Source organism: Branchiostoma floridae, chromosome 9, assembly GCF_000003815.2.
Source record: "Branchiostoma floridae strain S238N-H82 chromosome 9, Bfl_VNyyK, whole genome shotgun sequence".
Lineage (NCBI taxonomy): Eukaryota > Metazoa > Chordata > Leptocardii > Amphioxiformes > Branchiostomatidae > Branchiostoma > Branchiostoma floridae.
In genome coordinates this window covers 11,252,229-11,270,469 of record NC_049987.1, presented here as the reverse complement: position 1 = coordinate 11,270,469, position 18,241 = coordinate 11,252,229, and the positions used below count along the sequence as shown (strand labels likewise).

At 40.1% G+C, this 18,241-nt stretch overlaps 2 protein-coding genes across 3 annotated transcripts in view; one reads left to right on the top strand and one right to left on the bottom strand.

The window, feature by feature from the left end:
- The first annotated feature begins 1,152 nt into the window (after positions 1-1,152).
- On the top strand, positions 1,153-13,016 carry LOC118422668 (probable ATP-dependent RNA helicase DDX10). The gene is made up of 18 exons (XM_035830352.1): positions 1,153-1,354; positions 1,618-1,678; positions 2,354-2,484; positions 3,291-3,449; positions 3,849-3,969; positions 4,319-4,433; positions 5,016-5,217; positions 5,914-6,076; positions 7,662-7,746; positions 8,347-8,448; positions 8,797-8,884; positions 9,590-9,678; positions 9,865-10,366; positions 10,594-10,731; positions 11,162-11,344; positions 11,622-11,687; positions 12,171-12,346; positions 12,480-13,016. Exons 1-18 carry the CDS (start codon positions 1,202-1,204, stop codon positions 12,607-12,609), a joined length of 2,664 nt encoding a protein of 887 aa, XP_035686245.1. The 5' UTR covers positions 1,153-1,201; the 3' UTR covers positions 12,610-13,016.
- LOC118422673 (TLC domain-containing protein 4-like) overlaps positions 12,753-18,241 on the bottom strand; it is an 11,847-nt gene continuing 6,358 nt past the window's right edge. Inside the window, exons 1-6 of one of the 2 annotated variants that reach the window (XM_035830360.1) lie at positions 16,284-16,480; positions 15,934-16,023; positions 15,292-15,350; positions 14,755-14,846; positions 14,188-14,261; positions 12,753-14,031 (exon numbers count right to left, since the gene is read on the bottom strand). In XM_035830360.1, the coding sequence (XP_035686253.1) occupies positions 13,743-14,031; positions 14,188-14,261; positions 14,755-14,846; positions 15,292-15,350; positions 15,934-16,023; positions 16,284-16,435 (756 nt within the window). In that variant the 5' untranslated portion in view covers positions 16,436-16,480 and the 3' untranslated portion in view covers positions 12,753-13,742. Of the gene's footprint in view, positions 14,032-14,187; positions 14,262-14,754; positions 14,847-15,291; positions 15,351-15,933; positions 16,024-16,283; positions 16,481-18,241 lie in introns of those variants that run through there. The other variant, XM_035830361.1, reaches the window with a different exon arrangement.

Here is an 18,241-nt window from a genome sequence, read left to right as displayed (position 1 = left end):
TCAGCATCGTAAAGAAAATACTTAGATAGCCAGGTATAAACAATATCAAGAGATGGGCTCGCATGGCTGTTGTGTATGTGGTTTAGATACTTCGTTCATTTGTACTTATCATTGATAAACAATATTTGTGTAGGAGTAGCGTCACTTGCACCTAGCTATATAGAGCAGTCTTCAATACCCTAAGGTTGAAGTTTTCATTTCCCTTTTCCTTACGGAGAAATCAACAGTTCAGTGGGATTTGCTATAGTAGTCATTGGGAAGCCCAGGGCTTAGTCTAGATTGGGATGAACCGACCTATAGAAGCAGAACGATTTACAGACAACAACATTTTCTAAAGTCGATGTTATCGAGTTTCATTATTTCTGCAGGCACATCAACTGAGGCATCAAGAGACTGGATATATTCAACAGAGACCTTCATTAGTTATTCAGGCCGTGAAAGAATATGTGACTATATCAAAATTGAAATGAAGACGATAGGAAAACATTTCCGAGTATCGGTCAAGAACAGGTCAAAAGCTCTCAATGTGCAATTAGAAGAGGGTATATCGTTACCACCTTTTAGCGTCATCCACGTCAGTCGCAAATGTGAAACAATAATCAAATCTCGGTTTGGCGAATTACGTTAATTGCTGGCACGGATAAGAAGATCGCTTTCGCCAAATGTGATTTCCTAAATCAATGTTGCATGTATCACAAGGGGACAACCAGTGACATAGCGTTGTGTTATATCAACGAGCTTTATTTGAACTAGTAGTATAAAAATATGTAAATTTTTCATACGAATTGAAATTTATATGAGCAATTCAATAATTTTTGACAGATGGATTCCTCAGTGATTTTATTTGGTTATCACGCATTATTGCCAAATAGTCAATGCTAGTATGATGAGTCCTTGGTCCTGATTGGCCATCCTCACTTTCCTTAGTTATGCATATTGATGACTCACTCGCACCGTAGTCCAACATGGCTACGCTGAAAACTTATCTGTAGCATGGTGTCCAGGTCTTTTTGTATGTCTGCCGAATCTTGATACGCGTCGGTACGCTGTGCCCAACCCATCAGATTGGTTCGTGCCAAACGGGTTTAATTGCTGCAGTTTGTATATGTACCGCTAGACGCCCCCAGTGATCCATGCAGCATCCAGGTATTTTGCGACAGGGAAGCTGTTTTGCGGCTGTAGCAGACGCACAGGAAGCAGCATGTCGACTGCCCAAGCTCTGGAAAGTTTCGAACGCTGGAGAGCAAAGGGGAAGAAAAAGAAGGAAAAGGCTAAGGGCAAAACAGTTGTGAAGAAGAAACCGTGGGAGATAGAAAAAGAGATCATCGCGAAGCTCCAGCAAAAGTACAAGGATGTAAGTAGTAGGGGCATGTTGTTGCATGCACGTGTGGGGAGGGGGGCAAGTGTAAACTTGTGTGGTAGAAACCAAAGATTTCTCGTTTGGTTCGCACTTGTATCTTTGTGATGTAACTTGTCCCCGACATTGTAGCCTTAACAGGTACTACTGGAAAATTACCAACATAGAATGATTGTGTTTGTTACTTAAATGCTACTTTATAAACTATAACAAATAAATTTGTAACATGTTAACTTGAACAACGTTTTATGTTCCCGCAGATTGATCCATCATCCATACAGAAGTTCTCAGACCTGCCACTGTGTAGGAAAACACAGCAAGGTACTTGATATGAACTTGTTTAGGTGTTGAACTTGGGAATAGCCCCTTGGTCTTTAATAAAGGTTTGCTTGAGCCCTTGTTTATTCAGAAGTTGCGTGAGTGAGTGTATCACATATGGTCTGTCTGTTCATTTGAGTCAATTCAGTTACTGCAATGATGTGTTTAAAATGAGATTGCGTTCAATTAAACATAGGCCACGTAACAGTTACTCAAGCAGCTGGATGGATTTTGGAAATGGTCTCTTGGTCATCTGTGTTTCCAAAATCTATCCGGTTGCCTGGTGTGTAAAAGAATAACTGTTACCTTTATGCCTTAATATTATCTGGATGTCTAACCGCGTGCCTGCGAAGCTGGTGTGTTACGCCGAAGGGTGGTTATACCGGCTATATAGATACAGATACATATAACCTTCAGCAATGGTCCACTAAGATAAGTTGAATGTAATTAAAAAAACAAAAACATTTCAGTGATCATGCCATGGTACTAGTAGTAGGGTTTCTCAAATGGGAGTGAGTCTTAGAATGGCACCAATACTGAAATGCCTGAAATGTCGATGAAAGTTAGACATCAAGGTAATAAGATACGCCAAAAAGCAAGTTACCGAAGGACTGGATATGATATAATACCAGAAATGTGAGGACTGGAAAATGAAGCTGAACACTTATATATTCCCAGGTCTGCAGGCAGCCGATTACAAGTTCCCCACAGATGTGCAGAAGAACTCCATCCACCCAGCCTTACTGGGGAGGGACATACTGGGGGCAGCTAAAACTGGGTCAGGAAAAACACTGGCCTTCCTCTTACCTGTAAGTATGCACAGCAAGGCTTTTCTTTTATGTCTCTGTTAACATGCTTGTTAGGCCACATTCACACTGGCCTGAGGGTAAAGTTGAACTTGTAGGATTGGATTCAATTGTCACTTCATACGAAATGATTTGGCCAATCTGGCATAATTCAATTAGAAACGTTTCCAAAACAATCCCCTCCAAAGGTAGGTTATTTCAGATGGATCAGGTTGCAAGAATTCTGCTTTATGTTCTAATAGTTGATGACTGATTTGGACAACTTTGTACTCCAGTGCTAACAAAGCCTTACACTAGGTTATTTGAACATGACCAGTTGAACACAATCTAGACTCACAAGCAAACATCTTTCCTTGTTTATTTTTCAGAAATATGATTTAAACTTAAGAAATATGATCTAAACATCTGGTCATGAACAATTGTATAACTCACATACAATAAATGTAATGGGTAGTATTGTAAAATGCATTGATTCGCGGGGATCTAGTTTCGCGGTAGCACGACAATGGACTATTCGCGGTGGTTTTAAGTTCACGGTAGCAACCTGCACTATACTATAGTTTCTTACTGCCCTGGAAAATTGTTTGCTGTGATTTAAGTTCGTAGTGAAGCGACCACCGCAAAACCAAGAACATTAAACCACCGTGAAAGTTTTTGCATTTTCAGTATTCCACTGGTATGTATGAAGATATTGGTGCTTATAAGTCAAAGTAGTAGGATAAATCGATGGCCTTTACACTTTCAACATGAGACCCTTCAAATACATTCAAACAAACAAACAAAGAAGGCCCATTCCCTGTCCTGTGTAGGTGTTAGAGGGATTATGGAGACTCCAGTGGAGTCAGCAGGACGGACTGGGTGCCCTGATCATCACCCCCACCAGGGAACTCGCCTACCAGATCTTCGAGGTTCTGCGGAAGGTGGGGAAGAAGCACGACTTCTCCGCAGGGCTTGTCATTGGTGGAAAGGTGTGTACGGGGGTGCATTCTGATATCCTACTGCCACATGAACTTGCAATTTGGTTATAATATTTTACATATAAGTTCTAATAGTCTTTTGATGATCTTCTGTGGTGTCTGCACGGTCAAATAGTTAGACTAACAGATAGTTGAGATAATGATGATAAGATCTGGTATCAATGTATTGGGCCTGGTCTTATATATGGACTTCTGACTGAATTCAGTGATAGGTTTTTATACATGATGTGGGAACCTCTTGTAGCAATGTTTTAAAAGCTGACAACACTTGAAGGCTTCTATTTTGTCTCTTATAATTATTCAAGTTTGAAAACTTACCTAAAACTGGGCAATACGCAATGTGATGTGTGCAGAGGTTGACACAGTTCTATCCCACCCTATAATCCACAGGATGTTACAGAGGAGTCGCAGCAGATCTATCGTACAAACATCGTGATCTGCACTCCAGGACGACTACTCCAACACATGGACGAGACCGCGTACTTCGAAGCAACCAACCTTCAGATACTGGGTCAGCACAAAGATCTCATTTCCTACTTATGATTGTCTCAGTTTTACCTGCGTTGAATGTTATGCACCAGTCAGAGGCCTATTTATCTATTCAGTCAAGATTAAGATCCTGTTGTAAGCTCAAAGCATAAGTCTTTCTTAGACCAGGGGTTTTAATCACAACATGTAGTGTTAAATCATCTGCGGATAGATGGAGATCATTGTCTAAGTGTTGTTCAAGGTTGTCAATAAAGATCAGGAACAGAAGGGGTCCCAAGACATTCCCCTGGGGGACTCTGGCACTTATTGGAGTCTACTATCTAATACTAAACATTGTTTGATTAGCATCCATATTATGTTCTTCCCCTCAGTGTTGGATGAGGCAGACCGTATCCTGGACCTGGGGTTTGCTGCCACCATGAATGCCATCATACAGAACCTCCCCCCCACCAGACAAACCATGCTGTTCTCTGCCACACAGACCAAGTATGTTACATATACTCTGTCTTACCATATCTATTGTATACCAGTCCTTTTACACACCTTAACCATTCTGCCCTACAGAAAATATGCACTACAATTTTCTTAGTCTATAGAAACTTCAGAAATTACGTATTTTTGAGGCCCTAAATCCGATTTGAGATTGAAAACTGTGTTCAGTAGATGATATGATTGCTTAGGTTGTCAGAATGTGAGCTAAGTTTTAGATCATTTGGTAACCTAGGCACATATCACCTTGTTTTGCCAACCCTCGATAATGACAATTATATAAAGTATATAAAGAGCTGAAAAAACAGCTAATGTTGTTGAAGTCTTCTGCTGCCCATTACACTGAAGCCCAAAGCAATAAAGAATTAGACACATGACGAAACATGTTTGTGTGTTGGCTCGAATAAAGTTCCGCTAAACTGGATTATGCAGCTCCAGCATCTTTTCTAAAGGTGTGGTGTAAGTGTGTACAGTTGGCTTGAAGTTGTCCTTTCCCAAGTACTCTTCTATTACCCAATGGTATAAGGCTTTGTATGTTTAAGTATAAGTCCTAACCTTGTCTCCTTGTCTTTGCCACAGATCTGTAAAAGACCTTGCCAGGCTGAGTCTGAAGAACCCAGTGTACATATCTGTACATGAGCACCACAAGTTCAGCACCCCACAGAAACTGAAGCAGAGTTACCTGGTGTGTGAGCTGCACCAGAAACTGGACCTGCTCTTCTCCTTCATCAAGAACCACCTCAGGAGTAAAGTACTGGTCTTCCTGTCCAGCTGTAAACAGGTCAGGGCTTCTACTAGGTTGTATCTTGTTTACTTCTATATTAGGGGTGGGTACCTTTACCTTTACTTTACCTAGTCCCATCCTCATGTCTGAGGGTCGGGGACTATGGTAGCATACTGGTACGGAAACTTCAGGTACAGGTCCAGTTAGGTCCAGAGAATCAGGTCTAGGGTGGAAAATCAAGGCCAGCGTCAGTTAAATAAGTGACTTGTCAGATCGTGTTGGGGGAGGTCGGGAGTTTTCGAAAAATAAAAAAATAAAAAAATGGCTGAACCAAAAAGCGGTGGTTAAGCGCCCTGACTTTACAACGTCCTCGCACCACTGTGACATCAAATTTTTGCTCCTTGAATGTTGGTATGGAATGGAATAGAGTTGCTTCATCTGATTACATAAAAAAGTGCCCCCCAAAAATTGATTTTCCTAATTGAAGTTCTACAACCCTGACTCTGGCTATTATTGCTTAATAGGTTGCCTTTAAAGTACCTTTTCAAAGAACACATGTACATAATGCACAATGTCTATTTGGGAATGTCAGGAATCAAATCGGTGACCTCTCTGTCCCATATCTACTAGCCTGACCACTTAGCCACTGACGCCACATCAATACAGATTGCCATACATTGTACCTCTTACAATTGTCGTGCAATAAAGTTCTTTTATGTTCTTCTATTCTCACTGTCTATACATCATATTCAGGTCCGCTATGTGTACGAGGCCTTCTGTAGACTGCAGCCTGGGATGAGCGTGTTATGTCTCCATGGGAAGATGCCTCAGATGAAGCGGGTGGACGTCTACAACTCCTTCTGCAGGAAACAGCACGTGTGTCTACTGGCCACGGACATAGCTGCCAGGGGACTGGGTATGTACGGGCTACAGCTGTCTGAAACATCTGACTGTTTCCAAAATCATATCCAGTTGCTTGAGTTACTGCTTTTGGGGGGTACAGCTGTCAGAGGTGGAACTTTACACATCTTTTAATTCATTTCTCCATAGAAGAAGAAGAACTTTGTTGGACGACAATTGTATAGGATACTATCTGTCACAATGTGTACTTACAAAGCAGTTGACCTACTTACATGAGATAGGGGCAGCTATGTGTATTTGCAGTAATGCATAAGACTCTTCTTTGCTTATTTGTTTATTCAATGAAATATACTTTTTGAGTTACTTGGTAGTTTTTCTATGCCAATCTGTCTACTCTGACAGAGTTAGTATAATGTACTCTCACCTCTCAAATAAACGTACCGGTACGTTTATTTTTTTCCGCCTCAAAATCCACCCGGTACGTCCTTATTTTAGACGGTACGTTTATTTTTTTTTCAAATTGGGGCTTTCTTTACTAACCAGGGATCCCAAAAATATTGAAAGTTTGGTATTTTCTGCCCATATTTCCGCGGTATTTTTGCTTAAAATCCACTATTTTTCGGACGAGGCAGCGCGGATTTCCCTGCCGCTAGCGCTATGACCCAAACATAACTAGGGATGCGTACCGGTACGCAGGACCGGTTATGGAAAAAAATACCGGAACACAAGTGATTCGGTGCTGGACTCTATAAAAAATATATCCTTTTCGTTTTAGACCATCTTTAACCTTCCAAAAATCTTGAAATTTGCGCTGAACAAAGACGAAAACATCGCCAAACATCGAGGTCTCATGCTACACACACAGTCACTTACTTCCGTAAATTCTCTATCAAAACACAGAAATTAACCACCAACCAAACAAATTAAAAAGTTACCAATACTTTTCCACTATTTTTCACCCGTAGTCAAGTTGTTTTAATGTTCCAGCAACGAAAAAGTCCTTCCAAAACAAAGCACAGCGTTCAATCGGCTCGAAAACAGCCGCCATGTTGGATTCATCAACTCACACCGAATCTCGCGGTAATGCGCGAGAGAATTATATATTTTCTGCAGTACCGTTATATCTCGATAGGGGGCAGTGTCTATGACTTCCTTGGTTTCTGCAACATTGAAAATAGCACAAGTGGTGAATAAGGTATTCTAAGTTGGAATGTTTCTTCAAAATGTTATTTTGTAACAATGATTATAAAATAAACTTCTTTTTTATTTCTTCAATTTTTATTTTCATTCATTTTTTTACTTTTATTTTAATCTTTGTTGATGGTGTGACACTCAGATAAAGAAAATATGTGCAATAACATAGGAATTATTCTGTTCATTATTCATACAATTAACTGATATGGTACTGAGGCATAAATAAATAAAAAGAGCCTACATGCTTATCATCTTCTCTTGGACTGAAGTAGCATGGGCACAGTTTACATGTCAATTCGGTATTTTTCCGGGGGGTACTTTTATTCCAGGGGGTACTTTTATTAGATTTTGAAGATTTGTCCGGGGGGTACTTTTATTCCAGGGGGTACTTGTATTTGAGAGGTGAGAGTATGTGTATAAATCTTTTTTTACTGTCATGATTTCAGACTTCCCAGCAGTTCACTGGGTGTTACAGCTGGACTGTCCTGAGGATGCTGACACATACATACATCGGGCAGGGAGAACTGCAAGGTGGGTACTGCTGGTTCAGTTGGGTTTTAATGTTGTAAAAGGATGATAGACACATGCAATTGATGTCAAATTTTTTTCAAAAGTCAGATTCAAGCCATTATTGACAATGTTTTTACAATTCTTTGCTTTGCAAGGCCATTTACTGGGTAAGCATTGATTTCACGTATGGTCACTAGTTTCCTGTTTACCTGGTAAATTACTGTAAATGCATTTAAGTTCGCGGGGATTTAATTTCGCGGTAGCGGGAAAATGGACTTTTCGCGGTGGTTTTAATTTCGCGGTAGCACCATGCACTGCAGTCTCTTACTGTTATGGAAAAATGTTCACGGTGGTTTTGAATTCGCAGTGAAGCGGCCGCCGCGAAAACCGCAAATATTAATCCACCGCGAACATTTCTGCATAGATAGCAAATGACACATGTATATTTGTTTTCAGTTACAGTCAAGGATAAAGGATGCTGATGTTGTTGTTTATTATGTATGTTTATTGTTTATGTTTACAGATACGAGTCTGACGGTGAGTCTCTCCTGGTCCTGACGCCCAGTGAGGAGAGACAGATGTTACATGTTTATTGTGGATGTTTATTGTTTATGTTTACAGATATGAGTCTGACGGTGAGTCTCTCCTGGTCCTGATGCCCAGTGAGGAGAGACAGATGTTGCAGCAGCTCACGGACAAGAAAATACCTGTGGAGAAAATCAGGTCAGGGTCACTAGATCACAATTTTTCAGATTGAGTCTTTCCTTTCGTCTTGGCTCAAATCTTTTCCTCTCCTTGTTTTCTTGGTAAGGTGGATTCAACAGTATATTGCATAGTGGAATTTTGGTTGTGTTAGATTTAGGTCTTGTGTTCATTTCCGAAAAGGCACCAATATTTTGCTATTTGGAATGGCGATTTCCTGTCTCAACTTTGGTGAAAATGTGTGTCTAGCTTTGTCCAAGAATATCCTTTCAGATGGAATATAGAGCAAGGGATCTCATGTATAAATGTTCAAAGTGGTTTAAGAACCTATCACACTGAACATATGATCTCATGTTTGTACATTTCCAGAGTGAACCCTTCCAAGTTCTACTCCATCCAGATGAAGCTGGAGGTCCTGTGTGCCCAGGATGTGCACATGAAGGAGTCAGCACAGAAGGTACTGTAAATGCAGAAATGTTCGCGGTGGATTAATGTTCGCGGTTTTCGCGGTGACCACGTCACCGCGAACTTAAAACCACCGCAAACATTTTTCCATAATGGTATTAGACTTTAGTCTGTGGTGTTAGCTCGAACTTAAATCCACCGCGAAAAGTCCTTTTATCCGCGACCGCGAAATTAAATCCCCGCGAACTTAAATGCATTTACAGTAAGTTGGGAGGGCCAAATATTCTGAAAGTTTGAAAAGTCTAGGGAGTTCCTGTCTTGTAGAAGTCTTGTAGAAGTTTTGACCTTGTCTTACTTTTGTTTCCTATTAGACTATGTAAGATTTGCCTTCACCTCCTTATGTATCAATTCATATGTATAAAACCTACTTTTCAACAATGTCTAGATGTCTGACTGTTTCCAAGATCATGATAAATGCTTATTATAATAAGTAACTACTTTTGGCATATCTTATTACCTGGATGTTTAACCATCATTGACATAAGAAGAAATTGAGTATATTTTTTTTTTTGTGGAGACCAGTAAAGAAAAGGAGGTTAAACATGGGAATCCCTCTTTATTCTATCAAATGCTGTAGGTTTCAAACATTTAACGTCTAAACTTAATGTCGATGGCTTCTAAGGCCCATCCATATCTAATCAAACATATTGGAAATTTTCTTGTACATGTATATTTATCTATTTTGTCTGTTCCACAGTGCTTTGTGTCCTACCTAAGGTCCTACTACCTGCAGCCCAACAAACAAGTGTTTGATGTAAACAAGTTACCACTGGAAAACTACGCAAGGTAATGTAGTACATGTATACTAGTATCAGATGTCAACATTTCAATGTTCCTGCAGTTTCATTCATTCATTCATGCTGGGATATAAATGAATGTCATTCCTGTACCTAACCTTGCCAAATTATATATTATTGTCTTTTTTCTGATACATATCATAATTGGGTTTCTGCATTTTTTGTCCTTCCGTAGTTCTTTGGGCCTTGCAGTGGCACCAAGAGTTAGGTTCCTCCAGAATGCTGCCAAAGGCAAGGAGGTGCCTTCTTCTAAGGAACATACCACTTCAGGCATGGGGGACAAGCACACATGGCCACAGGGAGAAGATGATGCAGAAAAAGTTGTAGATGCAGACAGCGGAATGGTACAGTCCGAAACTGTATCATGCACAGATGTAGAGAAATATCCTGTGGAGAGCACATCTAGAACTGATGAGTCAGCTAAAAGAACTGCAGGAGAATCCAGTGACTCGGAAGTAGACCAAGGAAACACAATGTCTCTGGTACAAAGAACTGAGGCAGGGACTTCTCAAGAAGGAGGAGAAATGTCTGAGTCTTCATCAGGAGAGTCAGACGAGGAAGAGGAGAGAGGTCAGGGGACCAAGGGTATGTTGTCATGGCAACAGGATGATGAAGATGAGGACCTTCTTACTGTGAAGAAGAGAGATGTCTTCAATGTGAAGGGAAGCATTGCACAGGTAAGAGAAGTTTTTAAAAAAATCTGTAATTCCTTATAGTCATAAACTTATCATTTGTATTGCATATATGACTGGGCAGTGTTTAGGAAAGAATTACAATTGGTTGTATATGTACACATGTACTTTATGTACTGTTAGTGTTACATTGCTGCTCTTTTTGTGCCTGTAAAAGAAGGTCTCATTTTCTTCAAGTGAAATAAATCATTATCTGTGCTTGTCCTTCCCAGGAACCAAAGGAGTTGGGAATTAAGACAGCCTCTTCTAATGAGAAGAAGACTGTCTTGACCAAGGCCAAGCTGGCTAAGAAACTGGCAAAGAAAAAAGTGAAGGTCAACAGCAAGGTCAAATTTGATGACGAAGGAGAGGTGAGTACAGTCATTAGTCAACAGTGTAAAGGTTAAATATACGAGAAATGGTGCAAAGTATCAACAAGGTGTCGCTTGTTGTTAAGGATGCCATAGTTAAGCCTGATTAAATCTCACTTATAGGAGCCCGTCCAACATCCTACAGTCATCCACTCTACAGGGAGGGGCCAGTTACAGCAGAGTTTGTATTATACAGAATAGCCATACTTGTATAGAGCTTGTTTTCCCAAAGAAGCACTCTTGTCCAAAATTCAGGACTTTCCAGTATCAGCACTCTTTGTAGATGACCTTCTTCAATTCCACTTCTTTAATAACCAATACAATGCTTGGTACATACACACATTGTAAATTGACCCAAGTAGTTCCAGCACTGTGTGTGGATTGTACACAACATGTACAATCATGTTTTGCGTAACGTTTTGTCACACAGGTCACAGAACAATGGCCTCCAGTACAAAAGGCTGTACTGAAGGATGACAAAGTGAGGGAAGGAGAAAATGAAGAAGAGGAGGAGGCAGGAGGACTGAATCTTGAGGCAGCCCGCAAACTCATGCAGGAAGAAGACAAACACGACAAACTGGCGTACAAGCAGCGTATCCGCCAGAAGAAATGGGTATGTAATGTTGGTAATGTTATAGGTCATCACATGAGATTTACAGTACCTTTACAAAGTATTTAAGGTTTGGCAATATACATGTACCTTGTATTGTTGTCGTGTTTATGCATGGAACAGATTCTGACAAAATTATGCTCCTCAGTTGTATGACATTATATGTTTGTAGTATGTGTGGGAATATTTAAATTGTTACCAATTATATGACAATTTTTAGGACACCCCCACAATGCTGCATTTTCCACAAAGGAGAGTTCCAATTTGTCCTTTTTTTTAGGAGAAGAAAATGAAGCAGAAAGAGGCAGCCAGGTCAAAGGACCAACTACGCAAAAAGACGAACACAGTGAGTAGACTTTTACTTCATGAGTAAACATATAGAATATAGCTGGATAATAGTTTACATCTTCAGGTTGCTTTTAACTTTAACTTTAAATTTCTTTTCCACAAAAGGTTTTTTCCCTATTACTCCTTTGTTCTGTATGCCATGGTTAGTGTATTACTATTAGCTAGATATGCACAAGTCTACACCATTGTCATTGTCAGATTCATTCTACCACTGTGACAGCACCTGCTTGAAAACCCTGTGGAGGCTATAGGCACTTGTGTAATATAGATTATGTTTATCTGTGTCTGTTTTATGTGTGTATTCTGTTTTTACTATGGGCCAGTTAGCACCTACAATAAAGAATCAGAAAGATCATCATTGCTGAATACAGTTGTGTTCAATATGGAGTCTCCATATATGTGAGGTACAACATAGATGTGTAAAAATATTCTGTCTCATACTACTAGTGTGAAAACAATGATTTCATTGTCTGAATTGCAGGTTCAGGAGGAAGGAGTTGCCTATCTGGATGTGGGGGATGATGATGATGATGATGATGATGATGATGATGATGAGGGTTCTGCAGAGGATGCTGGGAGTGATTCTGAGTCTGATCAGTCATCTGACCTGGGTCAAAGGTCAGACTCTGGGTCAGATGAAGAAGAATATATCAAGAGGTCAGTTATATCAGTTGGAAGAATTTAGACTAGAGCAAGGTGAAAGAAAACTGTTTACTTTTATCAACTTCATTTTCTTGGTTCGTTTGAAACAGTAACCATTTAACTGCTTTTTTATCTAAATCATTCCCAGACCCAGTAAGAGAAGAAAACATGAGAAGAACTCTGGTGAAGAGGAGGAGGATACAGATGATCCGATGGACACAGGCCTGGATCTACATGATGATGAAGAACTAGCACTTCACTTATTGGGCAGTACCTAAGTTGGTCCATACTCGATCACAATTTCTAGTAATTCCACTGTTTATTTTTGTGTTCTGACTTTCAGTAATTATAACACATGTGAGAATCTATTTTATATCTGGCAAAGAGGAAGAGTCATAATAAAGTTGTGTGAAGTATTCTAAGTTACAAATAGTTATAGGACAGTTATGCAGTATATCACAGCCACCACGTGCTTGTTGTAGTTTGTTGAGTTCATAATCATATTTAGCTTCAAAAATACAACATTGACAATGCCTCATGTATAAATAAAGGTTCAAACAAACCTTGTTATGTGTTCAATGGTACATGACTGTAGTTACAAATGCAAATCCAATTGTACATTCTACTGTCATAGTCATGTAGAAGATGCTATAGATTCTGAAGTTTTAATAAAACATATTAATATCAGTGACTTTACGTCTCACTCTTGGCTCTTGCTTTAGTTTGATTCTTTGTTTTAATGGCAAATTGCCTCACAAGTAAAAGGAGATCAGCAATACCAATTCTGATTGTTAAATTTGCTGCATTTTATTGCAACTGTTACCCCAAAATGAGCATTACCTCCTTAATCATTCACAAATTGGATTCTGCTTGCTGTGGAAAAGTGACATTGTTTTCTCTTACACTTATGGACAGTTGTGACTTGGATCCTTTTTTGCCAGTACACTTTTTAGATATTTTTAGATGAAACTGCATCAAGTGTTTGTCCTGAAGAAAGTCACCCAAACAAAGCACAAAAATCATTCTATTGGCATCTGACTAGTACTTAGTTGGTTGCTATGCTATTAAGAGGGCTTAAGGTTGGCATGGTAGGGCCAGCGGGATCAATGGAGGATTTTGTTGGTCAGAAAATGGTCTCCAGGCTCAAGTTGTGCCATATAGTTTTGTTACTTTCAATTTAAGTACAATTCCTCTCATTTCAAATCACATTCTCAAAAATACACCCCTGTAGTTGGATTGGTATATTCTAAAATAAATTGCAGTCATTCTTACCTTGTGCACATTAGACAACAAAATTAGTGAGCAACTTTGGATCAGACAAAAGTATACACATTGGTCTCTAGAAGGATTCTCTTGTACCTAAATAAAACTAAACATGTATGTGAAATTTAGAGATAATGTGCCTTTGATCTTACAACCAATAGTTTGAAAATAGGGTGTGGTATAGATGTTGATACGATTTGCTGCACATCTTGCCGAACCAGTAAATGTTCATCCCATAGATAATGGGGGTCAAGACTACGATGGTAAAGAATAGTAACGGTCCGATTTCGTACAGCTCTCCGGTTGCCATTGGTTCCGCCAGTTGAAACCACAGAGGTATGGTCATCACGCGGCAGGTGAAAAACGTCACCAGCATTAGGATTCCGTTCAGCAGGTACAGACGAGAACGCTCCTGACCCAGCGAGTATAAAATCATCCTGCGGAAAAAAGGCAGAAGGAATCTGTGACCATTAACTAAACCTTAACTGTTCATTGCCTACCGTACAATGTAAGCACATGCACAAACCATTGCTAGAGTTCTCATTAAGCTTTGTCATTAATGTAGGGTTGAGTTACTGTCAAAACCACCTTACCTGAGATTGACAAAGGGAGAAGACAGTTCCATGAGTACCCAGAGGTTGCCATAGTACGGCACTGCAGGTATCACCTACAAAATGGCAAGAGAGGATTGCTTCAAATTCACCATTTGAAATGGAAGTTCAGATGTCCTTTCAAACTCAATTCACAATGAATTGCATCTGAGTCAAAAAAGCAGTTACTCAAGCAATTGGATATAATTTGGAAACGGTCAGGACTGTTTCCGAATCATATCTAGTTGCTTGAGTAACTGCTTTTTGGCATGTCTTATTGCCTGGATGTCTAACCTTCATCGACAGATTGCATTGTCTCCTAACAATTAGTACAACATGTCAGAGGTCATGGAAATCTGCAAGCAACAAGTCTTGCAAATTTCACCTTTATTCGATCACACAGGTATACCAACCTTGTAAGGTTTTACCATTAATTCCTTTATCTATGATTGTTGAAAATGACTTTTTTTAATTCAAAATTTTCCCAATCCTCTGAATCCAAATTAAGGAAGTTTTAGTACCAACCCTGAAGGTAAAGGTTTTACAGTACTAAGACATTATATAGCTTACACATCCAACATAGCCTCCTGTAAATGTGATGGCATGATGAACGATGAACATCCGGTCCTGCAGACAAGTATCAAGCACCATCAGCAGCATGTCTGTGGACACAACAAAAAATACGATATTGCAAGATTTATTAGTCATGTTACTGAACTGTTTTCTACTGATAGACCCATTTTTAAAGCTCGCAGTGGAGGAGTCAAAAATATTCACGCACGCGTTTCCTGAAAATTGAGGTTTTGTTCTCGGTCTTTGTGTTTTTCTTCAACGTTGCACAGGCAGGAGAATCCAAGACAGACTTGAAATTTATAATAGATAATGTATTAAAAAAGAAATTCACAAAACTCTGAATACATGTATGAGATCTGCTATATTTTGCTCTTGACTGTCCAATGTCCCTTCTTTTTAAGTACATTTTCCGCTAAATCAAGGGTCAAAACACTAAACAGTTTTGAGATGACTCAAACATTTCTAGATCTACTATTCCTAATCTCAACACTAGACTTTGCAAGTTCCACTATGATGTAGGTATTATGTACGTACCCGCCAGTGTGTATCCCAGTATTATACATCCAGCATGTCTGTACGTAGGCGCGTCACACCTGTATGAGAGGAAAAGTCCCCCAAACACAACAAGGTTAAAACTTTGCAAATAGGATTATGAATGAGCTTTCCATTTAAAGGTGATTCAAGCTGTCGAGGAGTTGGATTGCCATAGTAGGGCTATGTTGTACACCTCTATGACCAGCTTAATTGTCCGTCAAAATATTCCCTATATTTTGTCTAATCCCTACATGTTCAGAGAGAGATCTATACTCAGAAAGGATTCAGTCACTTTTATCGATACTGGGAAGTGAAAGATACAGAATTCATAAGTAGCAGATACATTTTGAATTGTAATAAACCTTTTTTTATAGTATTGGGATAAATGTGAAATGATTTCAACCCGCAACGCCTATTTTAAGGCACTATCAATATAAGAATATAACAAGAATACGTGGATAGAAAAGCGCAATATTTTAATTCACATTTTCGGCGCTTTACAAATTTCCATATGGAGAACGTCACGTGCGCATTACGTTTTTTTTTCAGTTTTTTTCTTAAAAGAAGGTCGTCCTCATTGTGCATAAAGATACTGATGTAATAGATAGGTAGAATGCGATAAAAATGAAAAGGAAAGCTTACCATATCTGAGTGGGAATCGCTTCTCCAGGATACAGAAAGACGTACAAGCCCATACCCCCGGTAACCGCCCCGTGGAAGGCGGACATCACACTGGGGAGGATTTTATCCATTATTACAGAGTACTTAACGTCATGAGAGACAGTCGTATCAGTTTTATACAGATTATCCTCCCTATAGGCTACTCGTATTATAGCTCATGGGAATCGTTGAAAAATCACAGACAAACATTAGAATATATTTGCCTCAAATTACTAGTATCTCCATACTATCATCAATGTAAGATTTTTTTAGATGTATGCACACGTGTACGAAGTAATTTTGGGTCTCACTCAATAAAAAAAGATACATACCGGTTTCTGGTTACAATCTGTTTGTCTCGAGGCAAAGTAGCAAAAACAGGTGACGCTTTTCTCAACATCCAGGGGGCCAGCCACTTGAAGATGGCGAGATGGGAGAAGAAACTGGCGACTATCGTCATGATGTGGTAGCTGCTGAAAGCCATCGTGGAGCGGTGATGTACTATTGTACGTGCTGTGGACACTTGTCTTCAACCCCAGATCAAACAATGGACTGGACAATACGTGCGCTTTGAATTGAGACACTTCTGGAATCGTCCATTTCTCTATTTCAGTAGGTATCTGTGTATGTGTTCGTCCTGGTTTTTTTTTACAGTTCGTACAGCTTATTAACATTTAACATTTAATCATCGTCGACAGATCTCGAATACCCCTTAAATTTATCATTACAGATTGTTGTGGACGGTTTTGAGTCAGATGGTAACCCAGCCATTTGTTTCCCCCCCCCCCCAAATGCAAATCAAAATGAGCAATACACACAGGAAAGTAAGGGATATGCAGGCATTGGCCAATCAAAAGGAGCGAAACATATGCCAGAGCAGAGGGAATAAGTACAGAAGGCAAGAGGGGCCCGGGGCTCCTGACATTGATAATGAGTTTTGCTGTTCTAAAAAGCCAAAGACTGCAGTGTTTGGAATATTTTCTGTGGAAATTTTGGTTTCAAAATGCAATCTGTAATCTGATTCCCAATGATATCACAATGGAATGAACTCTCGCGAGATCTCCACTCGCGTGAGTTTATGACATGTGATATAACTCCCCCTCTATTCACAAGTGAATCATGAGCCGCACGAACAGGACGTTGCCAAGCAGAGCTCCTGTAGCGCGGTACCAGCCATGTGCAAGCCGGTGACATCTTTTACTTCTGGGAACGTATCTTGCCGGCAGCAAAGGACTGAGTAGTTTCCTTTGGCGTTAGTGTCACTAACCTAGAAGGTACGCAGTATTGCCTTGCCGCCTTATGGCGTGTTCTGGAATTTTCGTTTGGCGGTCTGTTTCCCGCGCTTTGGCGGGACAGTGTTCTCAGTGCAGAGACATTTTGCTGTCTGAATTTCGTTTTATTATTCTGTGAATTTGTTTGCTCACCTTTCCTAAGGCGTGCAGCTTGTGTTTTAGAGCATATTCGAGTTTTCAAATGTTCCTTCTGATACTCGTGTCATTTATGAGTGGAATTTGCATCTGTATGTGGAGCGCACGTGTTCGGGTGCGCAGGTGAGATTGATTCAACTTAGCGTGGTTAACTTGGCTTCGGATGCATTGTGATTTCCTTGTTTGTTTGTTTTTTCGCATGAGTTAGGTATTCAGACAAGGCTGTATCACCACCAGGACTGCCGTAATCCTTGTTTTCTCGCGCAAGGAGCCTAATGGAGCAGAACAACACTGAACTGATCACCGAGGGCCTGGAGGAGCACCTGACATTCCTCCCCTGACGACAGTAGTGGTTAAACTTATTACTGACACCGCTGTGGGTGAGTTAAGCCATTTTTTGGAAACTTTGGGCAGTCGTCAAAGTGGTGGTCAGTGTTTTTCTGTGTGTGCCGAAGCGCCATGTTTCGGGTAGAGTTGCCTGATTGGGCTGCTCTCGTTTTAGCAGTGTTGCTTGTCTGTTTTACCGTACAATTTTGCCATGGTTTTCTGTGCTAGGCCAGCATTTCTGCAATCTGTGGAGCAGTCAACAGCCCGGAAAGTGGTTGGACCAGGCTCAAAGACTTCATTACTCGGGCAGTAGTCAACAATTTGCAGCGGTGATTCCAAGTTGACTGTGATATCCTTTCTGAAAGTGTTTGTTTTTGCACTTCAGGTTGTCGGACAGCCTGTACGCTAGTAAGAGATCTTTTAACCGTCGTGAACTCGTGATGTTTCTGTTTTCTCAGTAATTTTTGCCGCGATGACGTAACATGTGATGTGCCCTTCTTCCAGTTTACCAGCTCCTGTCATGCTGATCGGCGGGC